Source organism: Crocodylus siamensis, chromosome 1 (assembly GCF_052110815.1).
Source record: "Crocodylus siamensis isolate JL-2025a chromosome 1, ASM5211081v1, whole genome shotgun sequence".
Taxonomy (NCBI): Eukaryota; Metazoa; Chordata; order Crocodylia; family Crocodylidae; genus Crocodylus; species Crocodylus siamensis.
In genome coordinates this window covers 207805639-207832971 of record NC_143395.1, presented here as the reverse complement: position 1 = coordinate 207832971, position 27333 = coordinate 207805639, and the positions used below count along the sequence as shown (strand labels likewise).

The 27333-nt window shown below is 48.0% G+C and overlaps 2 protein-coding genes across 9 annotated transcripts in view; one reads left to right on the top strand and one right to left on the bottom strand.

The window, feature by feature from the left end:
- The window catches only part of GDAP2 (ganglioside induced differentiation associated protein 2), a 36634-nt gene extending 24796 nt beyond the window's left edge, over window positions 1–11838 (bottom strand). For 3 of the 8 annotated variants that reach the window (XR_016443184.1, XM_090053759.1, XM_090053801.1), the window contains exons 1-4: window positions 11703–11838; window positions 9062–9121; window positions 7771–8017; window positions 4600–4739 (exon numbers count right to left, since the gene is read on the bottom strand). Coding sequence is in view for 7 of the 8 variants with exons in the window: in XM_090053759.1 (XP_089909885.1) it covers window positions 4600–4739; window positions 7771–7946 (316 nt within the window). In the remaining variant the exon portion in view is untranslated. Of the gene's footprint in view, window positions 1–4599; window positions 4740–7770; window positions 8018–8381; window positions 8977–9061; window positions 9122–9432; window positions 11628–11653; window positions 11677–11702 lie in introns of those variants that run through there. The other 5 variants (XM_090053772.1, XM_090053765.1, XM_090053783.1 and 2 more) reach the window with 5 other exon arrangements.
- Window positions 11839–11864: 26 nt separating this feature from the next.
- Window positions 11865–27333, top strand: part of WDR3 (WD repeat domain 3) — a 32469-nt gene continuing 17000 nt past the window's right edge. Inside the window, exons 1-10 of the mRNA XM_090053750.1 lie at window positions 11865–12107; window positions 13313–13522; window positions 13952–14070; window positions 15580–15658; window positions 16117–16212; window positions 18189–18299; window positions 22200–22301; window positions 22493–22590; window positions 23048–23152; window positions 24463–24693. Coding sequence (XP_089909876.1) covers window positions 11937–12107; window positions 13313–13522; window positions 13952–14070; window positions 15580–15658; window positions 16117–16212; window positions 18189–18299; window positions 22200–22301; window positions 22493–22590; window positions 23048–23152; window positions 24463–24693 — 1322 coding nt within the window. The 5' untranslated portion in view covers window positions 11865–11936. The remainder of the gene's footprint in view (window positions 12108–13312; window positions 13523–13951; window positions 14071–15579; window positions 15659–16116; window positions 16213–18188; window positions 18300–22199; window positions 22302–22492; window positions 22591–23047; window positions 23153–24462; window positions 24694–27333) is intronic.

Genomic DNA, 27333 nt, shown 5'->3' with positions numbered 1-27333 from the left:
GCAGCCCTCTGCAAGGGTAACTTCTGCACTCCAAGATGGTTTACTGCTCTGAGAATCCTCAGTCAGACAGGGGAGGTGAAAAACATTGCCCTTGCATCACTGCTTCAGAAGATATGCACCCTAAGGAGCAAAACAAGAGAGTCCCTAGGGACACTGTACTTCATATTCCTAATTCAAAGGCTGCAAGAAGGCTTTTCTTAAGTGGTTTATCTATTTATAGATGTATAGAAATATGAGATCGATATACACTTTACAGTTCTGAAAGTGTTTGGTTTGGGGGTTGGGTAGGTAACTGCTGTTCAAAGAGACAAATCTGATTCTTTTAAGACCTAAAACACATTTTCATCCACTCCCTGGAGTATACCAGTTATTCCTTATGGGTTATTTTGAAGACATTCAGGGTTTGAAGAATGGAACTGTACTTCAAGAAGTCCACTTCAGTATGATAGATCAATAGGAGGGCAAGTGATTTTGTATTCAGGGTACATTTCCCATTTCTCCATTTCACTCCTTTCCTTCTAATTAAACCTGTTGTGTTTATATCCTTTCATCACTCCTTACCAAGTTATTTTTGTTTTCTTCTGAGGAGTGCTAGTTAGCCATGTTAGTCTGAAGTCAGACAGAAGGCAGGGTTGAGATGCACCTTATAGATGAACTGAAATCAGAGATGTATAAATTTTCATAACAGCTACTTCAAATACTAACTTCTAATAAAGTGATCTCTTGGTCATGAAAGTTTATGCATCTCTGACATAGTCTACATCAGTATTCTCAACCAGGGTACTGTGCGTGTCACCTGGGGTTCCTTGAGATCCTTTCGGGTCCCATGCAATGTTAGTGCTGTTAGGTGTGCAAACATAATTCACAAAACAAAAAGAGGGCGTGTGAGATGAGATGAGCAGAAACATGTGGTTCCTTGGGGACAAGTAGCAGCAGCACACTTTGTGTCACTGCTACTTGCTCTTGGGTAACGCCTGTGGCACATGTGCTCTGGCATGCAGCAGGTTACCCCGGGTGGTAGGGGAAGCTGGGGCCAGCAACTCTGCTGGCTCCAGCAGTTTACCTGGGGTCCTGAGGGCCTCCAGAGCTGAAGCCGTGGCACTCTTGCAGTAGGAAGCCTGGCTAGCAGCTGGAGTGTGGCTCTGGCCGGCGAGGCTCTGGTTTTGGGTGGTGCACATTGATGCCATGTGTGCTGCCCCACCTTGCTTTTTTTTGGCATAGGTTTTTTTGACTCCAGGATCTCCCCACCCTGTGCTGCAAAGCAGCAGTGCAGGGAACGCCTGCATGTGCAGTGTCGTTGTGCCACAGGTGTGGCTGTGACACCACATACTGCACATCCACGCTTGTCTGGAAGTACCCAGACATTTCAAATAAGAATCTATAATGTTAAAACATTGAGTTATTTGCAACAGAAGAATCGCTCTATTATTTTTCTGTTATCAGAAAATAAGTGAGAACTAAGAGTTCTGAAAGGTGTCATTTTCTGAAAGGTGCCTGGAGTCTATAAAACAACTGAGAATCACTGGTATGTAAGGTGGATCTCTACCATATTTTCTTCTTGTAACCTTTGTTATTTAATTAATTGTGGCCCCGCTCCCCCCAATCAAGTCTGTTCCTTTCTAAATACCTTCCAATTTATCTACGCATTTCTGACATTGAAGAGCCCTCCCCTAGCAGCACCCCCAGCTGACATCTGCCCAGCATGGAGGGGAAACTACCTAACTGGGGGGCTTTTCATTCGGCCATTCCCCTGCACTGCAGCTGGAACTTGGCTGGGATCCCCCAGCTCTGCCCCCTCCCAAGCCATTGAGGGGGAGGAGGGGGTAGAAACACACCACTTTTGCCCAGCACCAACCTCACAAGCTGGAGTCTGCCTGGTATGGGAGGGAAAGCACCTGTCTGGGAGTTTTTCATACCCCTGAAGCTTGGAGCTGAGCTGGTATCATCTTAGCCCCACTTCTTCTTCAACCAACAGACAGCTGAGGAGGTGGCAGGCTGAGATGATCCCAGCCTAGCTCTGAGCTTCAGGGAGACAAATGCCCACAGGAGGGTGCTTCCCTCCCCCCACTCTGTGCTAGGCAGCCCCCAGCTGGCTGGGGTGGGGGCAGTGCTGGGCCAGGCAGGGGGTACATTTCCACCCCCACCCCTTTTGGTAACAGCTGAGGAAGAGGCAGGGCAATCACAGGCTGGCTCAAGCTTGGGGGGGAGGTGGGGGAGAAGGAAGGAGGAGTGAAAGCCAGTAGGTGCTTTCTCCTCTGCACTGGGTAGACCTCAGTTGGGGGAATGGTGCAGGGGTAGGGAGGGGCATTGTGTTCCTATCCCCTGCCCCCCCCATGGCAATGGCTAGGGAAGGGGTGGAGAAGTGGGGCTGGGAGATCCCAGCCAGGCTCAAGCTGTGGGGGGGTGGGGGTAGGGGATCTGCACTCTGGGCATATGTCAGCTGGTGGGGCCAATGGAAGGGGTTCCCACTTCCTTTTCTCCACCCCTCTCAGAGGGGAAGGGGCAGAAACCCCCTTTAAACCAGCATCTGCTTGTCAAATCAGAATCTTATTTCTGCTTTACAGACAAAGAGTAAGGCAGAGTGGGGATGCGAGTTGCCCAAAATCGCACAGGAAGTCCATGATAAAGCCAGGCAGAGAGCCAATGTCTGCTTTATTCAGTTTGGTGATTTACATATTAAATTACCATTTCTCAACATTTTAAATGAAAGCTTTAGATTTTTTTCCCCCATTTACAGTGTGCATTGGATACAGTGTGCAGCTTCAATGGCAGTTGGAAGACTTACTTTACTGCAGCTACAGGAGCTCTTTAAACTACTATATGTGCATGAGCTGTAGACCCAGAAGTTAGTTTACAAGCCTGAAACATTTATAGGTTAAAGGAAGATAGTTCCAAGAAATGTCAGTCAGCTGAGCCATAAAAAAAACCCCAAAACACTGAGCTCCCAGGCCCGAGTAAGGTCAACATGTCACATGCTTTAATCATGACTTCTCAGGGTTTAGGAAAAGTGGCTATAATGGGATTAGGAAAGAACTAACTGAAAGCCTTCATGATATTTACTCTAGGATTTGTAATCAGAGTACGCACACTGTCAGCTTCTCTCAGATGTTCTGCTATACAGAACAAGTGCAAAAACAGTGCAGAATGACCTCAACGCCAATGATGACAGATATTATATGCTAAATTTCCATAAGTGAATTTAGTAGACACCTCTTCCACTTCTGCTGGCTGAATGGCAGAACTTCAAGTTGCTGAATGGAAGTGGAAACATCCACTATTCACTGGACAGCCTCCTCCTCCTCACACAACATACCAGCAGTGTTTTCCACAATGTCCAGAGGTGTGGTTTCTTTTCTACTGTTACCTTCCCAAGACTCAGGATATTTACAGCACCAGAGAGTGAAATGATATACTGCATATGTAATGGGACACTGCAGGATTCTAGTGAAATATAAATACCCCAGTGGTTGAGGACAAAAAGCATAAAGGACCTCAAATTTCAGACTTCATGTAGAACCATGAGCAAGTCCCTAAATATCTCAGTACCTCACATGCAGAATGGGGTAGTAATTCCCTCTCTGAGAGCTGCACTGAGCTCTCAGAGTATCTGCAGAAGCAAGGTATTTTTGGTGATGTCATTTATTGAATCAGCTGCATCAGTGGGAGACGTCAGATAAATGTGTGTTTCTCCCTGAAGGGCTCTACCTAAAGAAGTATGCTTTGTGCCTGAAAGCTTGTTGTCTTCCAACATTTCTTCCAGCTATACAGCTGGTCCCATAAAAAGACACCAGCAAGAAAATCTTCCTTCTCACATTTCTTGTTGTTCTCACCATCATGGCTACAACACTTCAACCCTTAAAAATATTTGCAGGTACTCTGATATTATTGTGACAGCGTTCATGTAACCCCAGACTCCAAAGCAGAATTACCAGCCTTCCAAAAGCCTTTTTCCATCATTAATGAACTTCTAAATCAAAAATGGTTTTATAAGGAAGGGAAAGTGAACTAACAATTGAATAAGTCATTGTTTATCAAGTGGAATAGTAACTTTTAAGTATTACGCTATTAAATTAATAATTTAAGTATTATTTCTTGAAAAGGTAAGTTGTATGGCTGCAGGCTAGCAGGGCATACAAACAACTTATCAGAAATTACTTTTCAAGAACTCATGTTGCATTTAGGATTTCTGCTGTGGTGAACAGCAACCCTGTGCATGCCTCCTTAAAGGGAGCTGTCCTGAAAAAAAGTGAGGAGTTGTCCAAGATTGGTCACTACCCTAAAAGCTTAGGTAAGTTACTCAAGTTAACTGCTCTAAGCCACTTCATACACAAAGGGAACAACTGTACCATGACCTGAAAGTAGAATTTCAGTAACCTGAATAGTCGCCAAAAGCTCTTCTATGATCTGTAATTGGAATTACAAAATGGAGGAATAGCTTGCCATAGTCTGGCCCTAGTATTGTCCCTTTATTTCATATTAAGGCTAACTAAGGGAAAGAACAGGAAACATTTTTTCTGCTACCTGTCTTATTCAAAAAACAAATCTTTTTATTATATAGGCAGTTTTTCTTTCTGCAGAGCCAGATTCCAAGCCATTTACCTTTGAGTTTCTGAAGTTCATCCCTCAGGTCAGGACCAGCATGCATAAAGATGCTTTCAGATACTGGATTCTTATCTGACAGAGACTCATTACTTGTGTTCACAATAGCTGTGCAATTCAGTAAGGCCACATCTCCTTTCCTGAGGAAACAATGAAACTATTCAGAACAAGTTATACACAAGAGCTTCATACAATTGAAGTGTTTGACTGCTTAAGGGCTATAACTACCCTGTGGTGCAACAGTGTACTCTTCCTACTCTGCCTCCAACATATTCCACACAATTTAGTTTTAAACAAATCTGAGGTGTGTTGAGAAGATATTGCATATAAGCAAAGCCTAGAAGTAAATAAATAGCAAGTTACAAGGGAACCTATTAAAAATGACACCCCAATGCTTGTGCAGCACATTTCCACAGAAACAAGACAGACTCACCATCTTCAAAAGGTACCTTCTACTTCTAGCTGATGATGAAACACTACATATAACAGACTAATCCTTTGGTTAGAGGCTTACCCCTTTAAACAGAAATGTCAAACTTTTCTAACAAACAACAGTGTACACGTTAATGGTAGGCTCCTGACAACAGTGAGCACCAGGGATGTAAAGGAAGTTATAGGTTTTATCATTCTTCAGAGGCAGAATATTTCTTGTGATGGTGTAGTGGCTGCTACCTGTTAATAGAAACATGTTGTGGGGATATCACAAGTAAGAGCTGTTTCATAACCTGTCATTTTCTTTTTCTTAAGCATTTGCACTGTTTTTATAGGCATTTCTGGATCTTAATAAAGCAAATGTGCAAGGGTGTAGGGTTGGGCAAGGGAATGAACGAGCCTCCCTGATTTCCCTGTTGAAGAAAAGAAGATAACGGGAATGGCAACAGAGTAGGCAGGTTGAGGCTACTTGTTTGATTTGAGAGGCTTAGCTGCTCTATTTCTAGTCTCCAATTGCAGAGTGAAACTGCCCATATTGTGAAAAGACATTTCTTAACTAATGCAGTGCTTACTCTTAAACCACAACCAAATGACTGTAGAGCATTTAGGCACTACTGTGTACAGCCTCAAAATACAAAAAGCAAAAACCCTGACAGGATAAAACCCAGTCATGTAAGCTTTCATTGCTGCTGCTCAGAAACCCATAACCGCTGAAACTGGGAAGAAACTAGTCACTGGCACTCTGCTACTGCAAAGGAAAGCTGAAGGAGGGACCAGAGACAGGTAAGTAAGGAATGAAAAATGAGGCTGGCAGAGGCCCTGCCTACCCACCTGCATCATCCAGGATATCTTTGGCAGAGGATGGGGTGGGGGAGACAGGTATGGATAGGCTCTGAGAAAAAAAGTCCTCCTTCTGTGCAGAAGGTTGAAGCAAAAAGACTTGCTGTTTCAGACATTAATCTGGAAGCTCATATGACAGGGGCTATGAGCTCCCTACTATTTTCTTTTCCTGCTTGAGCAGCACAAGATCCCACCACACTTGCTACTTGGCAGCTGTTTTGAGGTCTGGATCCTCAAATTAATACCATCTCTGAGAGATCGTTCCCCTTTTCAAATTTCAGACTTCAGGTAGTCTGCCCAATACTTTAAAGATAAGGAGTCAACTCGAGTAAACCAGGTGTGTCAAACACAGAGGCTGCGGGTAGGATGACTTCTCTTGGGCTGAAAGACCCACTTCCAGGTCTGGCCTACAGTAGTTCTTGCTGTGGCTGCAAAAGCTGTTGTGCCAGCATGGCCAAAATACAGGGAGTTGCCACCACTCATCTCCCCCAGGCCTTACCCACTTCTAAATGTCCTGTGTGAAACTGCAGTTAGGCATGCAAACCAGTGGTAAGGTGGCAAGCAGCAGCATTGTTAACCCTCACATGCTGGCCATGCCAATGCAGCAGGTTTGGCAACTGCAGTAAGAAGCCCTATGCTGCATCCGGCCTGCTGACTTGCTTGAGTTTAAATAGCCTTGGTATAAGTGAGAGAGCAAGAGAGGAGAAATTGATGGGATAAGTTAGCACAGGCTGAGACAGACTTTAACAGAAGAGTAAGGAGACAAAAAAAAATTCACCATGTAAAAGGAAGTGAGAGCAAGATAGGAAAACAAAAGAAAAAAGAAAAAAAGAGATGCTGAAGACAATATGAGGAAACACATAAGGCGTGTGTAGATGAAATGTGGGCCCTAAATTGAAGTGGTGGGTTTTAAAACACCGCTTTAATTTAGGGCTGATTAAACCCATTTTGTCACCCCCCTCTCCCCCGCTGACTTACCTGCCTCTCTGGCAGGGAGGGGAGGGTGAGCTGCTGGAGGGCGGAGCAGTCCCTGTGCTGCTGGGGGGTGGTGGTGGGGAAGGCTGCTGCTTCCCTCCATGGCAGCGGCGGCTGCAGCTGTCCCCATACAGCTCAGGCAGGCAGGCTCTAGGGGGGAAATCAGGCTCACTGCTTTTCTTGGGCAGAGCCTGCTCTCCCAGGCTGTTGCCAGGCTGCCTGCAGGGCTTTCTAGAGCTGCACAGAGCCTGGTGCTTTGCTCCGTGGTTTTAGGGGCAGCAAATAAATTCCTCAAAGGAGTTTTAGTTTGCTGTGCTTCAAGTCATTTAAGGAATGTTACGCCACCAAATTTCCTACTGTGGCTAGAATTAATGTGCAATACACTGCCAAGGTGTGCAAACACTGACACAATTAAGTAATGCAAAAGCATTTAGCCTGCTTTAAAGTGTCGTGCACACATGCTTCATTTAGTCTACATATGGCCATAATCTACAGTAACAAAGACAGAGAAAAAAGTAGAATGAAACCAGCAATACCAAGAAGGAAGATAAATCAGAAGAGACAGTAAGTTCTAGTGTTTATTAACTAAAAGGTGACTGATAAGATGTACTCACAAGCGCACTATAGGAAGTAGTACATGGCTGTTTTGTACTAATTAAATGCAAGAGGAATGTAGAAATAAGCTATTGTAAGCCGAACAGGGGTAGATATTATTTACTCTTGTCCCAGTAGCCTTTCCCCTTTTCTTTTCTGTCTAGACATGAAGCATGTCTGCTGCAGAGGATGAGGGGGCAGGGGAAAAAAAATAAAAAAAATATCAGACTAATAATAGAATTTTGTGTTGAGACCATTTTGTTAGGCATTCAGGTACCACTGTAAAGGAAAATACCAATGACCGAGAGGACAGAGCCAAACCAAACTTACCACAAGACTATTTTGGCATTGATGTCTTTCCTGTATGGGAAAGGTGACCTAATGTCAACTTGGGCTCTCTCAACAGGAGCTTGGTGAGAATCCAATTGTTCTGCCACATACAAATCTGTCCAGCATAGCAGTGTGTCAATATCCACAAACTGAGAAGGAGCACCCAGTGGATCCATGGAATGGAAAGAGCAACTCTCTTTTCTGCTAACTTGTTACCACTCCAATTCTCAATGGAGTCGTCCAGGTGCTTCAAAGAGAGATAAAAGGTAAAAAAGGCAGGGTCAAAGGCCTGGCATTTTACCAAGAATAATTCTGAAAGAGCTGGACTTACGAAGAAAAACTTTAGGACAATTAAGTTTATTTGCAAACAACAAGGTAGTTAAGAAAAATAAAACCACTTATCTAACCTCTCTCCCCACAAGAGTTCTACTTTTTTTCAACTCAGTGGACCATATCCTATTCCATCTATGAGGTGGCTAAGTGTGACTATATCCTACCACCATGTTTGAGTCCCTAAAAATTCAGTAAAGCATCTATTTTCAAAACATAACACCACCTTAGCCTTAAAGATGGTTTACAAAAAAGCAGCAAGGAAGAAAAGAACCACCCACCTTTTGCATCAATAATTTTTCAGAGACTCATGCAAGATGGAATAGGATCATACTTGGGCACAGTTAGTAGAGCAGAATGTGGTCCAATGCATCTGTGATGGACTCAGGACAGTGAAAAGTTGTTTTGTAAAGCTAAACACCATCCATTTATGAATTCTATAAATATGAACACCACTTTCCCTCACCATAAGAAAAAAAAATTCCAATTAATTAGTGAATTTCTCTCTTTAAAATGTTGATTGTACCAATTTTAAATTCCACACTGACAGTAGCATCCTATAGAACAAAAATCAAAGTGATTGAATGCTTTAAATCAGGGCTGTCTAACTTCTAAGCAGCTAGGTGTTGCATGCATCCCCCACCCCAGTGCACCATGCACAGGAGCAGGCCCACACAGCGCTCCCATTTCGCTGAGTGGCATATGCAGGCAGTTCTGAACCGCATGCTGCCCCAGCACCATTGGCTGTACTGCCTTGCTCTCTGGGGTGGATGCAGGAGGCAAAAGCTGAAGAAGAAAGAGAGTCTACAGACCCTGGCTTCAGCAACAGTTGGAGCAATAGGGGGAGCAGTAACCAGGTAGGAACCTGGGGGCCACACATTAACCCCTTGTGGGCTGCCAGAACCCCACGTTAAATAAAGTAGGAAATTATATAAATATGTATACACCAATTGTTAATTACCTTAATGCTGCAGGATCCAATCCTGTGAGATGCTAAGCATCCTCCACTCTAAATGAAGTACTATTGAAATCAATTAAAAATAAAAAGGTGCTGAACATTTCACAGACTCAGATCTGTAGCACTTTATACAACATATCTCCCACTCTCCAAAAATTGAATTTGCTCACATTTTTGCAAAATTCAACACTACTCAGTGGACTGCCAGTCAATAAAATACAGTGAGACACACTAACCAATCTCTTTCTAGAAGGCTGTTCTAGCAAATATAGTTAAGTATGTAGTATCTCTGGCTGCTAGCACTTGTTAAGGACTATGCCACTGAATTTTCCTGCTGTTGTAAGTAGTGCTACCTAGATTATGCTATCACATACCACTTCTACAGCTTCACTTTGCTGTATTTAGCAGAGCAGGATTCCTCACCGACACTGCTTTCGGGAAGCCACAACAACAAGCAAAGTTCTCTGTCAGGATGGGATAGTCTTCTAGTGAACAAAACTATGACCTGAATTAGTTATACACGCCTTTGTCACCTCCTGTGTGGACTACAAGACTTCAATTCTCTATTGCCTGGTGCAAGCAACAGCACCAGAAAAACACCTCAGCTCTCAACTAGTATAGATGAGTACAGTATACTCCTTCAGCTATATGGGCTACTGTAAACACAACAAGCAGAACAGAGTCAAGTTCAAAGTTGTGGTCCTCATCTAATCCCAGCACACACAAAAACCACTGGGATGAAAACTCTGGCTGACAACTCTGCTCTTCAGGCACCAAGGCACTGTGACAAGGCAATGGTTTCTGGGCTTTCCAGGCTCACAAGCCCCCTTCTGTTGTGTTCCCAGCTTTTCCAACTGAATTTCTGTGGAGGCCTCAATTCCACACGGGGTCAGAAGCTTAGAGTGGGGGAACACTATCACAAAGGAAAGCTTGTTTGTGCAGGTGATGTTTTTTGTGGGCTCAGCTACAAACCATGGGACATGCTCAGCAACTGGAGTCTAACTCAAACTTTGCCACTTTCTACTCAAAGTGCAGGCCATACTTCTTCAACCTTGTCTTCTCTGATCCTTATATAGCAACATCCACAGAAAGATAGCCCCAAAGCAGAAGTGGACCAAACAAGGCTAACCTCTGCATGCAATGCTTTCCCAGAAGAGAGGCAAAGCGAAAGAACTTCATAGGGCAAATATTGGTGATATAACTTTATACGCTTCTGGACCATGCTCAGACACTAGTAAGGATGGTAGAATATGAACTATCCAGGATTACACACACAGGAAAGTCCCTGTGACAAAGGCATATTATAGTTCTAAAATCAAGCATAAGAACCAAGTTTGCCCATGCAATCTTAATTCAGCTCCTTGTACCTGTGCTTTACAACACTGGTTTAGTTACATGATGACAAACTAATTCCTATATAATATTTGAACCATTCAGTGCTGAAGACAAAAGGTGTTCACACTGACCAATCAGCTACTTAATACTGTTTTCTCCTCATTGTTCATATTTGTAATCTCTTATCCAATTTCCATAGTAGCCAAACCTGTTCTGAAGACAAAATGGATACTTAAATATTTTATGGTGTTTACCTCCAGTTTGAGTGCTTCACAAACCACTGGGGGTGCATGCACACCCCCAAGACTGGCAGTGCACCCTCTGATAGAAGTACCACCAATGCTGCTGGCAGCGCCTGCAAGAGGTTGCTGTTCACCACCCCACAACCCCCAGCATATGCAGGCAGTTGCCAACTGCTGGTTGGCACTCGCCACTCTCCCCTACCCTCCTGGTAACACTGCTGCAGCAGCCTGCAGGAGTGCTGCGTTTGCCACTGCCACCTGCGGGCAGTCGCCGTGCCCCCGCAGCCTTCAGGGGCACATATTGTTCTTCTCACAAACCCTAACCCTCACTGAACCTCTGAATGAGGCTGCTGTATGGTCATAGTCATTTATAGATATGAAACCAAGAAACAGAAAGACTAGTCACAACTGTCCAACAGTCACGCATGCCCAACCTGAGATGCCCCAGCCCATTTTTTCTGAATACATAGTATTTGTACACATCGTTGTATGTTTGAGGCCCAGGTTTCAGCTGCAGCTACAAATATTTTGCCTTTGTACAGTTTAGACCCCAGGATCTCAAGCTGGGCAGGCAGGAAACAACGAGAACTGTCAGTAGCCGCATTCGAAGTGACCAGTGCAAGCAACCCGCCCTACGGCACCCAGGAGCTCTCTAGGAAAGGCAGCTGGAGCATCCAGGTCCCTACGGGCAGAACCAGGCGACACCTGATGCCGCGCCCTTGTGCCATAACGTTTTTTTTTTTTTTTTTAAGGCCGGCGACGACACCCGTTGCTCTGGCACAGGAAAGGCAAGTCAGAGGCTCAACCGCAGGTGGTAACAGATGCTGCCGCTTAGCTGAGGCACAGAGGGCGGCAGCAGCGCCGTGCGGGCCGGCGGCGCCCCAAGGGCAGCCGAGCGCAACGCCAGGCGCCCGGGAAAAAGCTCTGGAGCACCCGCACGCACGGACCGCCCGAGGCAGCGCCGGGGGCCTGGGCCGCAAGAACAAGCCCCTCCCGCCCTGCCCGGGGGCGCGGCCACCTGGGCTGAGGGGGACCTGGAGCGCCCCGGCCCGGCCCCGCTCACTCACGGGCGGACCCCGCTGCTCCCGCCCGGCGACTCGATCCCGGCTCAGGGCGGGCCAGAGACATTCCCTTGCAAAGCAACTAAAAAAACTTCCGCTTCCGGAATCAACCTCTTACTAATCCCGCAGCCGCTAACGCTCGGGGGCTGGTTTTATACCTCACTTCCGTCCACGCGGTTCCATCGCGGTGTGCTGGTTCCGGTCTCGTGGGGAGGCGGAGGACTCGGGCGCGGGCGCGCCATGGGACTCACGCGGCAGTACCTGCGCTACGGGGTCGCCGCGGTGTTCGGCCTCATCGCCAGTCCCAAGGGCAACGTGGCCTATGTGCGTCTGCGCGGCGAGAGCGGCCGCTATGTGGCGGTGCCGGCGTGTGAGCATGTCTTTCTCTGGGACACCCGTAGGGGCGAGAAGGTGAGGCCCGGCAGCCGCCAAGGCACGCGCCCGCCCGTCAGTCCGCGTGCCCGCCGGCTTGACCTGTCTCTGCTGCGCCCGGTGTCCTCAGGCTCGCAGCGCGGGTGGGGTCTTCCTCCTGTGCCCCCGGCCCACAGCGGGAGGTGGCACGAGAGACCTGATGTGACGTGTAACGGGGGAGAGTGGACTTCCTATAAGGGTCCCTTGTCTTCAGGAAGTTTGGAGCTGGAGCAATCTAGCTGCTTGGAGCATCTGTGGGCACCCCTTGGTTATGAGGATGACTTGCCTCTTTTCTTGTTTGCTTGTTCAGGCTTTGGGCTAAATTTGACTGCCCCTGGCACCAGTACAGGATACAAATATATGCCTCAGTGGCATTTTCTAGGCAAAGCTCATTACTCTAAGTTTGGTTTTGAATCACTGATTTAGTTGGGGAAGAGTGTTATTGTCTGGGTGTCTGAACAGGCATTCCATGTTCCTGGAGGCCTGGGTGCCTGTGTTCAGGTATTACAGACACTGACTATACGAGGGCATGGGTAAGGGTGTTGTGCTGTCAGAAGAGTTGTCCTTTACAGAAGCTGATGATAGAAAGGATGCTGTCCAACCTCACTGGTTGCCAAATGAAAGTTAAATTTCTGTGGCTACAGTGGAGAGTAACCTGACACACTGTTCCCTTACTAAACAGAGTCTGGGATCATAAGAGCTGATGTTCAATGCAGAATGGCTAGGGTGTTGCTCCAGTGGTTGGTGAGATGCTGGTTGCTAACAAACTGTTTTGAAAATGGCCTTAGAGTTCTGGACCCCTTTGTGTTTTTTGGGAAAGCTTTGTTGTACACTTAAGAGAAGGACATGGGATATGAGGAAATTGTATGATTTCATAGCACAGGGTTAGCAGGGCTCTCCTACTGGTAAGCAGGCAACAGCAGTCTGGCTGTTACACAGGACTGGTAATTGGGATCTAGTTGTCATTTCCCATGTGGCTGGGGAGAATAATTTTCCTTCTTGTCTCGGTCTGCCCCTTCCTAAATGGTGCAATGATACAAAACTTACTAGAGCAAAGAGGTGTTAGAAAATAGTGTCTAAAGCTCTGGATGGATGCCCTCTGGGTTGGTGAGGTAGATGCACAGTACGCTCTTTTATTCCCTGTGAGTGTCTGGATCTGATATGTCACATCATATTGCAAACGTCTTCTCTTCTTAAAATGATAGGTTCTCATCCTTCAGGGCCTCAAACAGGAGGTCACTTCTCTCTGCCCATCCCCAGATGGGCAGCACTTGGCCGTTGGATATGAGGATGGAGCAGTTCGTGTTTTTAGCCTTTTGAATGGTGAAGTGATTGTCACTTTCAATGGACATAAGGCTTCCGTTACCGCTCTGAAGTATGATCAGCTAGGAGGCAGGCTGGTATCAGGCTCAAAGGTGAGATTTGGTTGGGGAAAGTCAACTCTGGAGGTCAGGCCTGTTATAAAACGAGAAGGACTAGATGGTCTTTGGGGATCATTGTAGACCTAACCGTGGGGGAATGGCTGGAGGCATAATATTATCATGGATTATCCAGGGTTTGGGTGAGAAATATGTGAATGGTTTTGTGGGATATCTTTGGAATAGAGTAGCAAGGGCCAGGATTAGGGTGCACTGGCAGGGCTGTGAAGGAAGTCCACAGCTAGGGCAGGAGTGGGGGGCAGGTGGGGAGGGAGGATGGGGGTTCCTTGTACAGCTCTTGAGGGTGGACGAAGCCTGCTAGGCTTCTTACAGCAGAGGGTATTTCATGTCAATGCTGAGGTACTTTACCTGAGACATGTAGATTCTTTGAGGCAGAGGTCATTCCCTTGGTACCTTCCCTTTCAGGATACAGATGTCATTGTGTGGGACATCATCAATGAGAGCGGCTTGTACCGGCTGAAGGGACACAAAGATGCTGTCACGCAGGTGCTCTTTTTGAGAGAGAAGAACTTGCTGGTTACCAGGTAAATGGTGCTGCTGGGTGTGCTAAACTGAGTTGACATGGTCAAGTTACGACACCAATCTAGTTGTTGCTTGTCTTTCTCATACTTTATAAAACCCAGGCATGTGAGACAAAGAAGCAAACAGCTACAAAATTATAAATCTGACCCTGCTGATATAACACAATTGGATGCCATGTTAAATGTCAGTAGCATAATTGGTGGGGTGGGGCAACTGGAGCAGCAGCCCCAGGCATTGCCTTTGGGGGCTGAGGGGAGGCACAAAAATAGTCTGTATCATGGTTGGCTGTTGTCACTGCAGTACAGCAGATGGCACTATCCTGTGTGCTAGCTTTCCCTCAGGTGTGGAGCTGTACTTTTATTACACATCTGTTAAATGACCTCTTGCTGTACCACCTGGACTCTGAGACTACAGACTTTAAAAAAATACTGTGTAATCTTGAGATGAGCATGTTTAATGGATATCCTTTTAGTTGGGAAATATCAGTTGAAGGATAGTCAACTTAAAATTTGCCATTCTGAAAAATGTTTAGTTTGTCAAATACTATATTTGACGTGGTTGTATCCAAACTTGCATTTATGGTACTCATCCTTAGTTATGCTACTGGTTTTTTTATAATGTTAAATGAATATGTAGGTTGCCACATATTTATAGAGATGCTGGTTCTGCCTTCTTTAAAGCGTGTGGGTTTTTTTTTTCTTCTTTTTTTTTTCAGGGGGTGGCTTCCTTATTATGAAAATAGCAGCCTGTCCTACTAAATTCTCAGCATTTATTCTGATAGTTTACAAGAGAACTTAACTATTAGTTTGTGAAGATATTAATTTGAAAATGAGTTCTTTAGGAAAACTAGCATTTGCAATCAGATCCTGTACTGAGTAATTTAACTAAAATTGTACTGTAATAAGTTAAAATTTTACGTGTATATTTAAAAGTTTGTGGGTGAAATTAGGTTGCAATTGAGAGAAGTTATTATTGGTTCTTGTCTTTAGTTATTATGAGGTTCCCAAAGACACCATGTCAGCAGTTGAGGTTGCTCTTATTTGCGGCCATTAGAACACTGGAAATTGCTCACACAATTGCTGTCCTTTCACCATAGCTAATTTGCATGCCGTGGTTCCATCATTTGATGGGTAGGGTTGACTGGTGTGAAAATGCAGGGCAAATTAGGAGAGATGTACCTTTGGAATTTAGCCAGCATATCATCCTTATCCTTAAATAAAGCAGAGTGTTTCCTCTGCAGCACCATGCTGGAAGTTTGAGGATCTGTCCTAAGGAAAAAAAGCCTCCTAATGAATTTGCAGTGCCTCTTTCTGTAGTGCCTGTGTTTGTGATCTCTCATTCTGATCTTGCTTGGCCTATGACCCTCAATGTCATTTTCATACGAGGAAGTGTGGCCTTCCACTTGATACACCTGGCTTTGCGTATTGCTTGAGTGTGTGATTATTGGCTGGACTCTGGGGATGTTGACTGGTGTCTGGGTGGTGTCATTTGGGGTTGGTTTTTTGTTTCAGTGGTAAAGACACCCTGGTGAAATGGTGGGACCTGGATACCCAGCACTGCTTCAGAACATTGGTTGGACATCGTACTGAGGTAACTGAGGCATAGAAATGTGGGGAGGGGAGTTCAGAAGGCACGTGGTTCCTTCCGACCACAGTGCAGGTTTGCAGTGTATGGTCGCACTGCTTAGCATATGAAACATTTGTGCTTGTTGGCTGTGGAGCAAGATGGGGAGAGACCTTGGATTTGAGGGTGTCTTGTATGGCACATACTAGGGATGATGTTTCCAAAACAAGTGTCCTTTTGTAGTGCCCTGCTTAGAAAGGACTCAAGCTCTTTTATGGGTTCCTCATTTTAGGCCTTAGTCTTTCTGAGCCTCTGTTTCACCATTTCACCACCCCTCTTGGTGAAATGGGGATGCTGTGGCTCCTTGAACTTGGAAGGGTGTCATAAGTCCAACTGCACTAATGTGCAGAGGCCTGTGGGCACTCTAGTGACTGGGCACATGTAAGTAGACCTGAAGGAGCTCCTCATTGTGTTCACTTTGGCAGGTCTGGGGCCTGGTTTTGGTGTCAGAAGAGAAGCGTCTGATCACTGGGGCTGCAGACAGTGAACTGAGGGTGTGGGACATCACCTACTTGCAGGAGGTAAGGAAGGAATTCATCCTTTTTGTAATGACCCAGGCTGTGGGGCCACTTGCCCTGGGAATAGATTGAATGAGGGCATAGTGGGCCTGGGTTGCCTTGTGGATGCTGTTAGCCTGGAACAGCATTGTGCTTGGCTTTGGTGGTGGTGGTGGTGTTACAGACTTGCCATGCAGTACCACTTTCAGCTCTTATGTTGCCCTTTGTAAATCTGCTGCATCTGTGGGCAGGGGAAGCTCAGGATAGTTCTCATTTCAGGTTCAGGTAAGTGGAAGGGATGGACGGTCAAAAGCTGCTTTCTTGCATTGAGTGCATGCCAGTGCTGCTCCTTGATTAAACTTGGGGCCAGCAAAGTGAGAACAAAGTGAACCCTATTCTCTTCCTTTCCTGGCTGTGGCTTATGATGACAATGGGTTCCAACCCTCTGCAGAAAAGGACCTGAGAGTTACAGTGGACAGCAAACTGGATATGAATCAGTAGTGTGTCCTTGTTGCCAATAAGGCTAACGGCATACTGAGCTGCATTAGTAGGAGTGTTTCCAGCAGATTGAGGGAAGTGATTATTCCGCTCTAGTCTGCACTGGTGAGGCCACATCTGGAGTACTGTGTCCAGCTTTGGGCCCCCTCTATAGAAAGACTGGACAGGTTGGGGCGAGTCTAATGGAGAACAACAAAAATGGTTCAGGGACTGGGGCACTACTTATGGGGAGAGGCTGAAGGAACTGGGTTTATTTAGTTTGGAGAAGAGAAGACAGAGGGGATTTGATAGCAGCCTTTAACTACCTGAAGAGTGGTTCCAAAGAGGATGGAGCTAAATTTCTCAGTGGTAACAGATGATAGAATAAGGAGTAATGGTCTCAAGTTGCAGTAAGAGAAATTTAGGTTGGATATTAGGAAAAACTTTCTTACTGGGAGGGCGGTGAAGCACTGGAATAAATTATCTAGAGAGGCTGTGGAATCTCCATCTTCGGAGGTTTTTAAAGGCTTGGATGGACAAAGACCTGGCTGGAATGATCTAGTTGGGGATGGTCCTGTTTTTGAGAAGAGGATTGGACTAGATGACCTCCTGAGCTCCCTCTCAACCCTAATTTTCTGTGGTTTTATGAACTCTCTGTGCCCTCCTTTGATCCCGGCAGCACAGGCTTGAGTTAGGGAAGTGCAGTACTGGTGTCACTCATGGTCTCTGCACTTGTCTGTTGTGGTGGAAGGGGCATGGGAAGGCAGATCAACACCACCTGCGGTGAGGGAGGGAGTGGGGCTGGGGCAGATGCTGCCCAGGCGGGGCGGGGTGTGAGAGGGAGGCAGTTCCTAGGAAGGCAGTTCCTGCTGCTGCACGCACCCTGGGAGGGCATGTGCCCCCGTATCTGCATGGGGCAGAGCAGGCCACAGCTGCAGGCTCTGGTGGGGCTGCGTCAGGCTCTTCCTGCTAGGGGCTGGGCCAGGCTGTGCCCCTCCCCAACCCTGGTACCCTCCTGAGGTGTGTGCAGCAGCAGGAACTGCCAGCCCGCCCCACCCCCCCCTCCCCATGAGCTGTGGTTCCGCCCCCCACCCAACCCTGGCTGGGTAGTGCCTGCCCCAGCCCCACTCCTTTATCATAGGGGGGTGTTGATCTGCCCCCCCAGCACCCCTTTGCTTCCCCCTCCTCTTCCATCACAACAGACTTATCAGCTGTACACAGCTCTCCAAGCTGCTGGGCTGTGCTCCTAGCTGCCTGCATGCTGCACTGCAGGTGTGCACATGCACGACCATTTCAGGCCAATTTCCAATACAGTCAGTTTTCTTGAAATCAGTGCCAATGCAATACCAGACCAGCATGTAGGTGCACCTCTGCTTTCACCTTAGAGATTCCCCAGAAGCATCTTGGGGTTAAAACTGTGACAATGGTAAATGGATTAGGAGAAACGGGAGGATGTAGATAGGGGAGACAAGTATGGTTCTTATGGTAAGTGTATTTCTCTCTCCTTTGTCTGTCTTGCACAGGGGAAGGACCCTGGGGAGCCAGAATCTAAGAAAAGCAAAGGTTCTCTGGCTGGAGCAGAGGAGACCTGCAGCATAGATGAGACCTTGGACCTACATGAAGCCTCTGAGGAGGTAATTGCCTTTCCCCACTACTTGAGTGGAGCAGGTTCACATGAGCTCCTTACAGATGTTAAGAAAAAAAAAATTCTTTACCTGAAGAAGCAGCGTATTAATTCAACCCAGCTCCACAGCGTCTGTTTAGACTGGAGCTTTTTGGCAATCGGCCTTAGATAAAAATGCCAAAAAAGCCCCACGAAAGTGCCTGATCTATACAGATGAGCCAAGTCCAACTAACATGATGCCTCTTCTGGGCATGCATTAGGCTCAGTGTGGGAGTGCACCAAGTTTAAAGTAAAGTAGCCCTTTCTCCCTGCCCCCCCCTTTTTTTTAAACGTCTGTAACCACAGTGTTTTGTATCTCCCTTGCCTGTACAGCACAGCTTGCATAGCTGACCTGGCAGCTGTCCAGGCTGCTTGTTTCACAGTGCCAACCGTGCCCTGATGATACAGTTTCTAACACTGTGTGAGGGAAGGCTTTTCTTCCTCAAGCACAGTCTCTTCAGTTTTTTCCAATTACCCACAGAATGAGACCCCAGAGAGACCCTGCTGGTGTTTGCTGATGACCCCTGCCAAGGAGTGCCTCATGGGTGGCCAGTGATGGGTGTCTAGAAAGGCTTGTGGTGCCAATGGAATGTTGACTTGAAAGGCAAAGACCATAGTTTCATAGTTTCTAGGGTCGGAAGGGACCTGAGCAGATCATCTAGTCTGACCCCCTGCCATGGCAGGAAAGAGTACTGGGGTCAAATGACCCCAGCAAGATGTTGCTCTAACTTCCTCTTAAAGACCCCCAGGGTAGGAGCCTGCACTACTTCTCTTGGAAGCTGGTTCCAGACCCTAGCCGCCCTGCCTGTGAAGTAGCGCCTCCTGATATCTAACCTAAACCTACCCTCTTCCAGCTTGTGACTGTTATTCCTGGTCATTCCTGGCGGTGCTCGGGGGAACAGTGACTCCCCCAATGCCTGCTGATACCCCCTGACTAGTTTATAACAGGCCACAAGATCCCCCCTCAGCCTTCTCTTTTGGAGGCTGAACAGGTTCAGGTCCTGTAGCCTCTCCTCATAGGGCCTGCCCTGTTGTCCCCTGATCATACGAGTGGCCCTCCTCTGGACCCTCTCCATGCTGTCGACATCCCTCTTGAAGTGTGGCGCCCAGAACTGGACGCAATACTCTAGCTGTGGCCTGACCAGTGCCGCATAGAGTGGGAGGATCACCTCTTTGGACCTGCTCGAGATGCATCTGTGGATGCATGACAAGGTGCGGTTGGCCTTCCTAACTGCCTCCCCACACTGCCGGCCCATGTTCATTTTGGAGTCAGTGATGACCCCCAGATCCCTTTCCGCCTCCATGCTGACAAGAGGGGAGTTCCCCAACCTGTAGGTATGGTGCCGGTTGTTCCTCCCGAGGTGCATCACCTTGCACTTGTCTGTGTTGAAACCCATCCTATTCTCGTCCGCCCACCCTTGTAACCTGTCTAGGTCTGATTGTAGCCTGTTGCATCCTTCCAGTGTGCCCATGTCCCCCCACATCTTAGTGTCATCAGCAAATTTGAACAGGGTGCTTTTTACCCCCTCATCCAAATCACCGATGAAGATGTTGAACAGTGCGGGCGGAGGACCGAGCCCTGTGGAACCCCACTGCCCACGTCCTTCCAGGTTGAGAAGGACCCATCCACTACCACCCTCTGGGTGCGGCCCACCAGCCAGTTGGCAACCCATTTGACTGTGTGGGTGTCTACACCACAGCCCCCCAGTTTCTTAATGAGAACGGGATGAGAGACAGTGTCAAAAACCTTCTGGAAGTCCAGGAAGACTATATCCACTGCTACCCCTGTATCTTATGATCTGGTGATCTGGTCACAAAGGCCACCACGTTGGTCTGACAGGTCCTGCCAATAATGAACCCGTGTTGGTTGCCCCTAAGCATGCAGTCCCCTGCTGGCCCCTCCTGGATGTGTGCCAGCATAATTTTCTCAAACAGCTTGCCTAGGATTGAGGTAAGACTAACTGGCCTGTAGTTTCCTGGGTCCTCCTTCCTGCCTTTTTTGAAGATGGGGACCACGTTGGCCCTCTTCCAGTCCTCTGGTACCTCACCAGAGCACCACGAGTGCTCGTAAAGTTGTGCCAGGGGACTTGCAATGACCTCGGCCAATTCCTTAAGGACTCTAGGGTGGAGATCATCCGGGCCGGCTGACTTGAATACGTCCAACCCCTCCAGAAGCTTCCTAACTAAATCCTCGCTAACCCTTGGCCCAGGTGTGCCTCCCCCGGGGCCCGAGGGGGGCCCAGCAGGGAGGTGGCTGTTCTGGTCCCTACTTGGGAAGACGGAGGCAAAGAAATAGTTAAACATGTTAGCTTTGCCGTCTGGTGTGATGACCAAGTTTCCCATCGCGTCCTGCAAGGGCCCCACATTACCCGGGACCTTCTTTTTACCCCCTACGTATTTAAAAATGGACTTCTTATTGTCCTTAATCTGGGAAGTTAGTCCCAGTTCCATCTCTGCCTTGGCCTTCCTAACTACCCCCTACATCCCCGAGCAACTACAGAATAGTCCTCCCTGGTGATGACCCCTTCTTTCCATTGGGTGTAAGCCTCCTTTTTAGCAAGGAGACGTTCCTGGATGCTTTTGGTGAGCCACAGAGGCTTGTGTGCTCTCCTGCTCCCTTTGATCCTCGTTGGGATTACCTTCCTTTGGGCTTGGAGGATCGTCTCCTTAAGGAGCGACCACTCGCCTTGGACACCTGGCTCCCCTCCCCTCTGGGACCTCAGCGCTTCTCCAACTATCCTCCAGACAGCCACCAATGCACTTGGCACTGGCCTTTGCCAGTGATCCTCAGGGTAGAGATTGTGGGAATGTTAACAGCCTGCTGCTCCATCCATGTCTGGGAAGTGGAGCTGCCACATCTTGTATTGGCTTCTGTAGTGAGACCACTCCCCTTACCCTGTCTGATTTGACTGACCAGCTAATCTATTAGCTTGCTCACGGGGAGATGTTGCTGATAAGTCTTCAGATTTCAGCTTTCCTTTTACCCAGTCTTTTAAGTACTTCTCTCCCATTCTCTTTCTCCAGGCTCTTTCCCCCTCTTTTTTTTTAACAGGTAGTTCCACGTTCGCTTCTTTCTCTTGCCTTTTCTGAAATGGAAAATAACCCAATTCCTTTATTTATGTATTTATTTATTTATTTATTTTTTATAAGCTCAGTCAGATTCCCTTCCAGTCAACAAAAGTGAATGCTAGGGGAATCACCAACTCTCACGTTTCAGTTGTTACTAAAATAAATTTTGTTATTAGCTAAGGGGCTAGAAATAAAAGAAGTTAAATAGGGGAAGCTGTGTTCTGTCCTAGGGTCCCATGTGTACAGCCCTCCTTTCTTGGCTGCTGGTCAGGCACATGTCCTAGGTGCCAGGGGTGGATAAAATAGCCTGCCAACAGATTCAGTCCAGTCCTCAGGTAAACAGCCACCAACTCACTGGATCTGGTGCACTGTGTGGTGCTGGGTGGGAAGGGAGTGGGGGGAGCACTGCCTCTGCCCAGCAGCATCAGGCATCAGTTGTGGACCTCGGCAAGGGTCCCTGCCCCCCATTGGGTGGGCAGCAGCATTAACTGCTCCTGTCTGGGTCTGCATCTCAGCGTTGAGGGGGAGGAGAAAGGGGGAGATGGAGGGAAGGGAATGGGAGTGGGCGGAGAGACAAAGGGGGAGGGAGATGGGGAAGAGATGGAGGGGAGTGAGAGAGACTAGGAGAGATGTAGATGGAGAGAGAGAGATGGATGTGGCCTTCGACAGGTTCCCAAAACTCATTAAGTGACCCTCTAGCCAAAATAATTGTCCAGCCCTTTTTTAGGCCCTGCTGACTTTGCTTCTGAAGATGTGCTGGACCAGTGACTTCACAGCTCTTTTCTCTTTTGCTTCCTTGTAGCGGCTCCTGAGGTGCAGCAAAGTTGGCTCTATTATGCGGGATGGGAGGGATCGAATTGTTACTCTTGCCACTGACCAGACGGGCCGGATCCTGGCCTGCCACGTAAGTGATGTGCTTTGGGTGTTTGGTGAGTGTGAACCATAGGAGCCTTGTTTTCAAGAGCCATTACCAGCAACACTACAAAGACTTCTCAGTCTGTTTGCTGATAATGTAACTTTACTTAGCCTTATGAAACTGGGGTGAACACAGCAGAAATTCTGGGAGCCTGTAACTTTTGTCTGTTTTGTCTCCAGGGAACAGACTCTATTTTGGAAGTATTTTATGTTCTTTCTGAGGATGAAATTCACAAGAAGATGGAAAGGAAAATGAAGAAAGCAAGGAAAAAAGCCAGGTAAGTTCAGCTTTGTCATTTAGAATTATGTTTGCATACTGAAAACTGACAGTAGAGCCCTCCAGTGATAGGGAGTAACTAGTGAATTGAAAGCTATTTCTGGTTATTTGTCCAATTTCATTTCTGAGTTTTGGCTTCCTCTGCTAATACGTTTCTTTGTCCTTTCCATCTCTCTGGTGCTGGTCTGAGCAACATTGTTCTCAAAGTTGTAAGAAAGTTGCCATGAGTCTGATCATTCCCTTCCCATTCCTGAGATGGTAGCACGCCTGCCAGGACTGCATGCACATGTCTGCAGCACTGGAGGAGAGTCCAGCTGGCTTCAGTCTTAAAAGAATTACATTTTGTTTACATTGTCAGGGGAGAATGGATGTCACTTTGTCTTTCTGTGTCTGTCCCTGTGTGAATAGCTTGACTGTGTTAGGTAAACTTATTTGTTGTCCTCATCTGTCTTTTGTAGGCAGCAGCTTGAGAAGGAAGAGGAGGAACCTGAAAGCAGCATTGAACTGAGTCTGCAGCAGGAGATTCAGCGGCTTGTGAACATTAAGGCTTCTGCTAAAATCAAGTAAGTGCAAATCCCTGGCTTGGAGGGGTTGCCATAGCACGGGGGTAGGCAAAATAATGGCCCATGGGCTAGATCTAGCTCACCAAGGGATTTTGTCCAGCCCACAGCAGGTCTCTTGGTTCTGCTCAGCCCAGGTCTGGGGGGCAGCCTGGGCCATAGCACATAAAGCCAGTCCCACTGCCCCTGGGTGTGCATCAGGGTTGCGGTGGCACAGAGCCTGGGCTTGTTTCTCAGCAGCCCTGGCAACAGCAGCTCCTTCCATCAGCTGCTCCTGTCAGACCTGGCTCTGCTGCCTGGGCACCCTGGCCTGTCAGCCCTGCACATACAGCTGGGGGCGGGACCCATATGGGCAGGGCGTGTGGCTGGGGGAGAGTGGGGAGCAGTGCCTGGGAGAGGGCTGGGTGGGTAGGTGGGGCCAGGATCACAGGCAGCGACAGTGAGGCTGGGGCCCCAGGGCAGAGCTGCAATCAGCTGTCCGCATGGCCCTGTGACGAGCTCAGGTTCTGCAGGCAGGGGCATGCAGGAAGTGCATTGTGGCTCTGCCCTGGGTCCTGGCCCCAAGCCTGCACAGTCACTGCCCCGTTATCTCAGACCCTGTCCCACCTGCCTGTCCCATTCCTGCTTCTGGGTGCAGCTCCCTGTTTGGAGCCCCAGCCTGGCCACCTGCTCTGTCCATGTATGTCCTGGCCTGTCTCCATGGAGACCCTGCATAACCCTGCCTGCACAACTGGCATCCGTCACAGGGCTGTGCAGCGAGTGAATCGTGGCTCTCCCCCAGCCCTGCATTGCCTATGATCCCTGCCCTACCCACCCATCCTGCCCCTGCCTCTTTGTCCACTCACAGCCCCCTCCCAGCCGCTTAAGGAGTTTTAGTGAGCTGTTGTAGGGTGGGGTGCTGATCTGGCCCGCGGCAGCACACCAAAACTCCCTAATTGGCCATCTCCTCCCACAGCAGTTCAGGTATGGCTGTCCCATGGCCCAGGAGAGCTATGGCTTGGTGAACTTGTCTTTTCAAAACCTGGCTCAGCTACATAGAGGAAACTAGAGCTGGGGAAGGCCTGCTCAGTTTCTCTGGTTCCCCCTTTTTACCTGCTACCTACCCATGGGCACTGTCTTGTATATGTTCCAGCTTCTTCTCCAGCAGGAGTGTTCCTTCCTGGGGGCCCTAGTGTTGGATGGTTTAGGCAGTGCTTCCCTCTTGTCCCAGAACCTCATTCATCTCCCTGTGAGGGAGTGTTCCTCAGATTTGCCTGTGCTGATGTTCTTTAAGTGGCCCCTTCTTCTAACCTTGCCTTTGTCTGTTCAAACAGATCATTTGACTTGATCCTCTCCCCAAAAGGAGAGCTGAAGGCCACATTACTGCTCCAGAACAACACAGTCGAGACGTATGCCCTTAACCCATCTGCACAAACCCCACAGGTTGCCCGGGTTTCTAAGATAACCATTGGAGGGCATCGCAGCAACGTTAGGACCCTGGCTTTCAGCTCTGATAACATTGCTGTCCTGTCGGCTGCAGCTGAGTCTGTCAAGATCTGGAACAGGTCTGGAGTTCAAAGGGGCCAATGCTGTGCCCTGAAAGTTTGGGGCTGTTTGACTAGGGGAAGAGATAGCAGGGATGGGAGTGAGCAAGGAAGATGATCATGGCTGGGGTTGATGGGGAACTTTATTTGTGCTTTTGCCTTTGTCATGGTGTCCTGTGAAATGGAGAGGCAACAAACACAGTTAGGACTGCAGAGTTAACTTGAGGAATTTTTTTGCCACTGGATATCACTGAGGCCAAGTGTAGTTGGGTTGCTGGAGACAGATCTTTGGGTATTCAACACACCCATAGGCACCTGAATTTTGCAGATTTTTTGGTAGGGAATACTTGCCTCTGTGTGTTTGTTTTATAATCAACCACGGGCTGGACTGGGGTTAAGAAGAAACTTTGCCTGTGGGTGCAAATCTGGGTTTTCTTGCACCTTCTCTGAGGCAACTCATATGAGATGGTGTGATTCTCAGTTGTGATCTGGTGTGCTACTCCTGTGCCCTCTATGTATTGCTGACACTTCCTCAAACTGCACTTCTCCAGATCATTACTTCCTTCTTAAAAATCCTCCCTTTACCTTCCAGGCCTTCTCCAAGTCAGAGACAATCTCTCTGAACTGGTTTCTTCCTTGGCTTGTTCATTTTGTGTGCATGTGCATGCATGTGTGCTGGTGCATGCGTGTGTACACGTGTGTTGGTGGGGGAGGTGCCGAGCTTCTAGGTCTCGCCTCAGTTTAGGGAACAGGCTTGGGGCCTCCCTTTAGATTTACTGCTTGGAACTACCATCCAAGAGGCAGGGACAGGTTATCTTCCCTGCTGCCAAGGCGGGGAGGGTGGTCTGGGGTTTTTGTCAGTAGATATTCTGTGATTTGCCAGCCTGATCTTTTGCTGGTCTCCTAAGCTTAGCATCTTTTCAGCCAGATTCAGGAACATCCCAAAGTGCAGTGATCCATGTTGGGCTGGGAAAGCCTGCTGTGGCCCTGTGCTTCTTATCTGTCCCTCTAAATGAGACTGTATAGAGGGGGCTGTCTGTGTGCTCATCTGGCTGTCAGAGACACCTTCCCACTAGGGCTATGGGTGCCTTTCCTAGAGTGGGCAGAGAAAGCTACGTAGTGAGATTTGTGGATTAATACTGTAACTTCCAGCTCCCGGTTTGGGTACACCCTGGGGAAATATACAACTATTTGCCCATGCAATTTTACATATAAAAGGAAGGGACTACTCATAACTGCATAATTTTGCATAATTTAACCCCAAGAAACTCTGTGCCTCCACCTCTGGGGCTCCCAGCATTCCAGCTGCGAGCCCCAGATGGAAGCACTGAGCACAGCGGTGTGTGACTGGACAGCTGTTAAGTGGGGAGGGGAGCTCCTGCCTGCAGGAGGGGGGTGGGTGTGGGCTATGTGCCATCAATCTGGTCAGGTCAGCAGGTTCCCTGCCTCCATGTGGAGCTTCCAGCATTCTAGCAGGAAACCACATGGGGAAGTATGGAGCCCACACAGCCCAATGGTGTGTAAGTCCATGTCTCCAAATGTGGCTTCTCACTGGCATGCTGGAAGCCCCTTGTGGAGGCATGGAGCCAGCTCAACACAATGGTGCGCACTTCCCACTTGCAGTGCCATGAGTCCCATGTGCTGGCATAGAGCCAGCCTGGTCTGGTTCAGAGGTGCATACCAGTAGGCCAGACCAGGCTTGCTTTGTGCCACCATGTGCAGCTTCTTGGACTCAGCCAGAGCTGCACACTGCTTTGGCCATGAGCACCCCAAGGGCCTGCTGCTGCTGAGCTGCTGGCAACAGGGGCTGTGCACCATGGGTGGGGGGGAGAATGTGTGGTGGGATGGCCTACATATACCTCCCTCCCACACTGGATCCCACTGGGGAGCTAGCATTTTATTTTTGTCACTGCTAGAAATATATTCATTGCTTATCTACTTTTTCCATGAAACTACTTCTCTTTGCTTCTTCAACATAGAGCAAGATTAATGTGGAAAGGGCTTAGGAAATCAAACCAGTTCCCAGGGACTTCTAGGAACTTTGTACAAAATTGGAGGCATTTGGTCTCTTCTCCCAGAAATCCTTTCGGCTTCTGAATGCCCTTCAAAATTTTCTATAAAATTACTGTTTCAGAATATTGTGCCAGAAGCTGCAGGGTAAGTATTGAGAGAACAGCACAGTTACAATTGTGTAGTATAATTAGGGACCTACTTTAGTCACAATTACAGAAAGTGATTTTTATGGCTTGGTGTGGCCTGAAGAGTAGATCTGTGTGGTCATTTTGTAGTAGCCTTGACCCACAGTGCTGGTTGGAGAGGCCCCCTAGAGAGGAGGGACGAGGGGGCAGCTGCCGTCTTGACTACTGGCTACCCTTTGTGTGGTCCCCTCAATGCTGATTGGCAGAGAGGCACACTGAAGCAGCTGCCATCTTGGCTGCTACCATTCGTGTTGCCTTGCCAGCTGGCACATTTCTGTCCTGAGTGGGCTGCAAGGCTGGGTCATAGCGGCAACAAAGACCCCGCCCCCCCCCCCCCCCACATCTTCACAAACCCCCCTCACACCTTGCCCCACAAATCCCTCCCCCATACATACCCCACACCCAACCCCCAACAATACAAAGTACCTGCATATATTTCTAAAGAAGGTTCAAATAGGTTTAT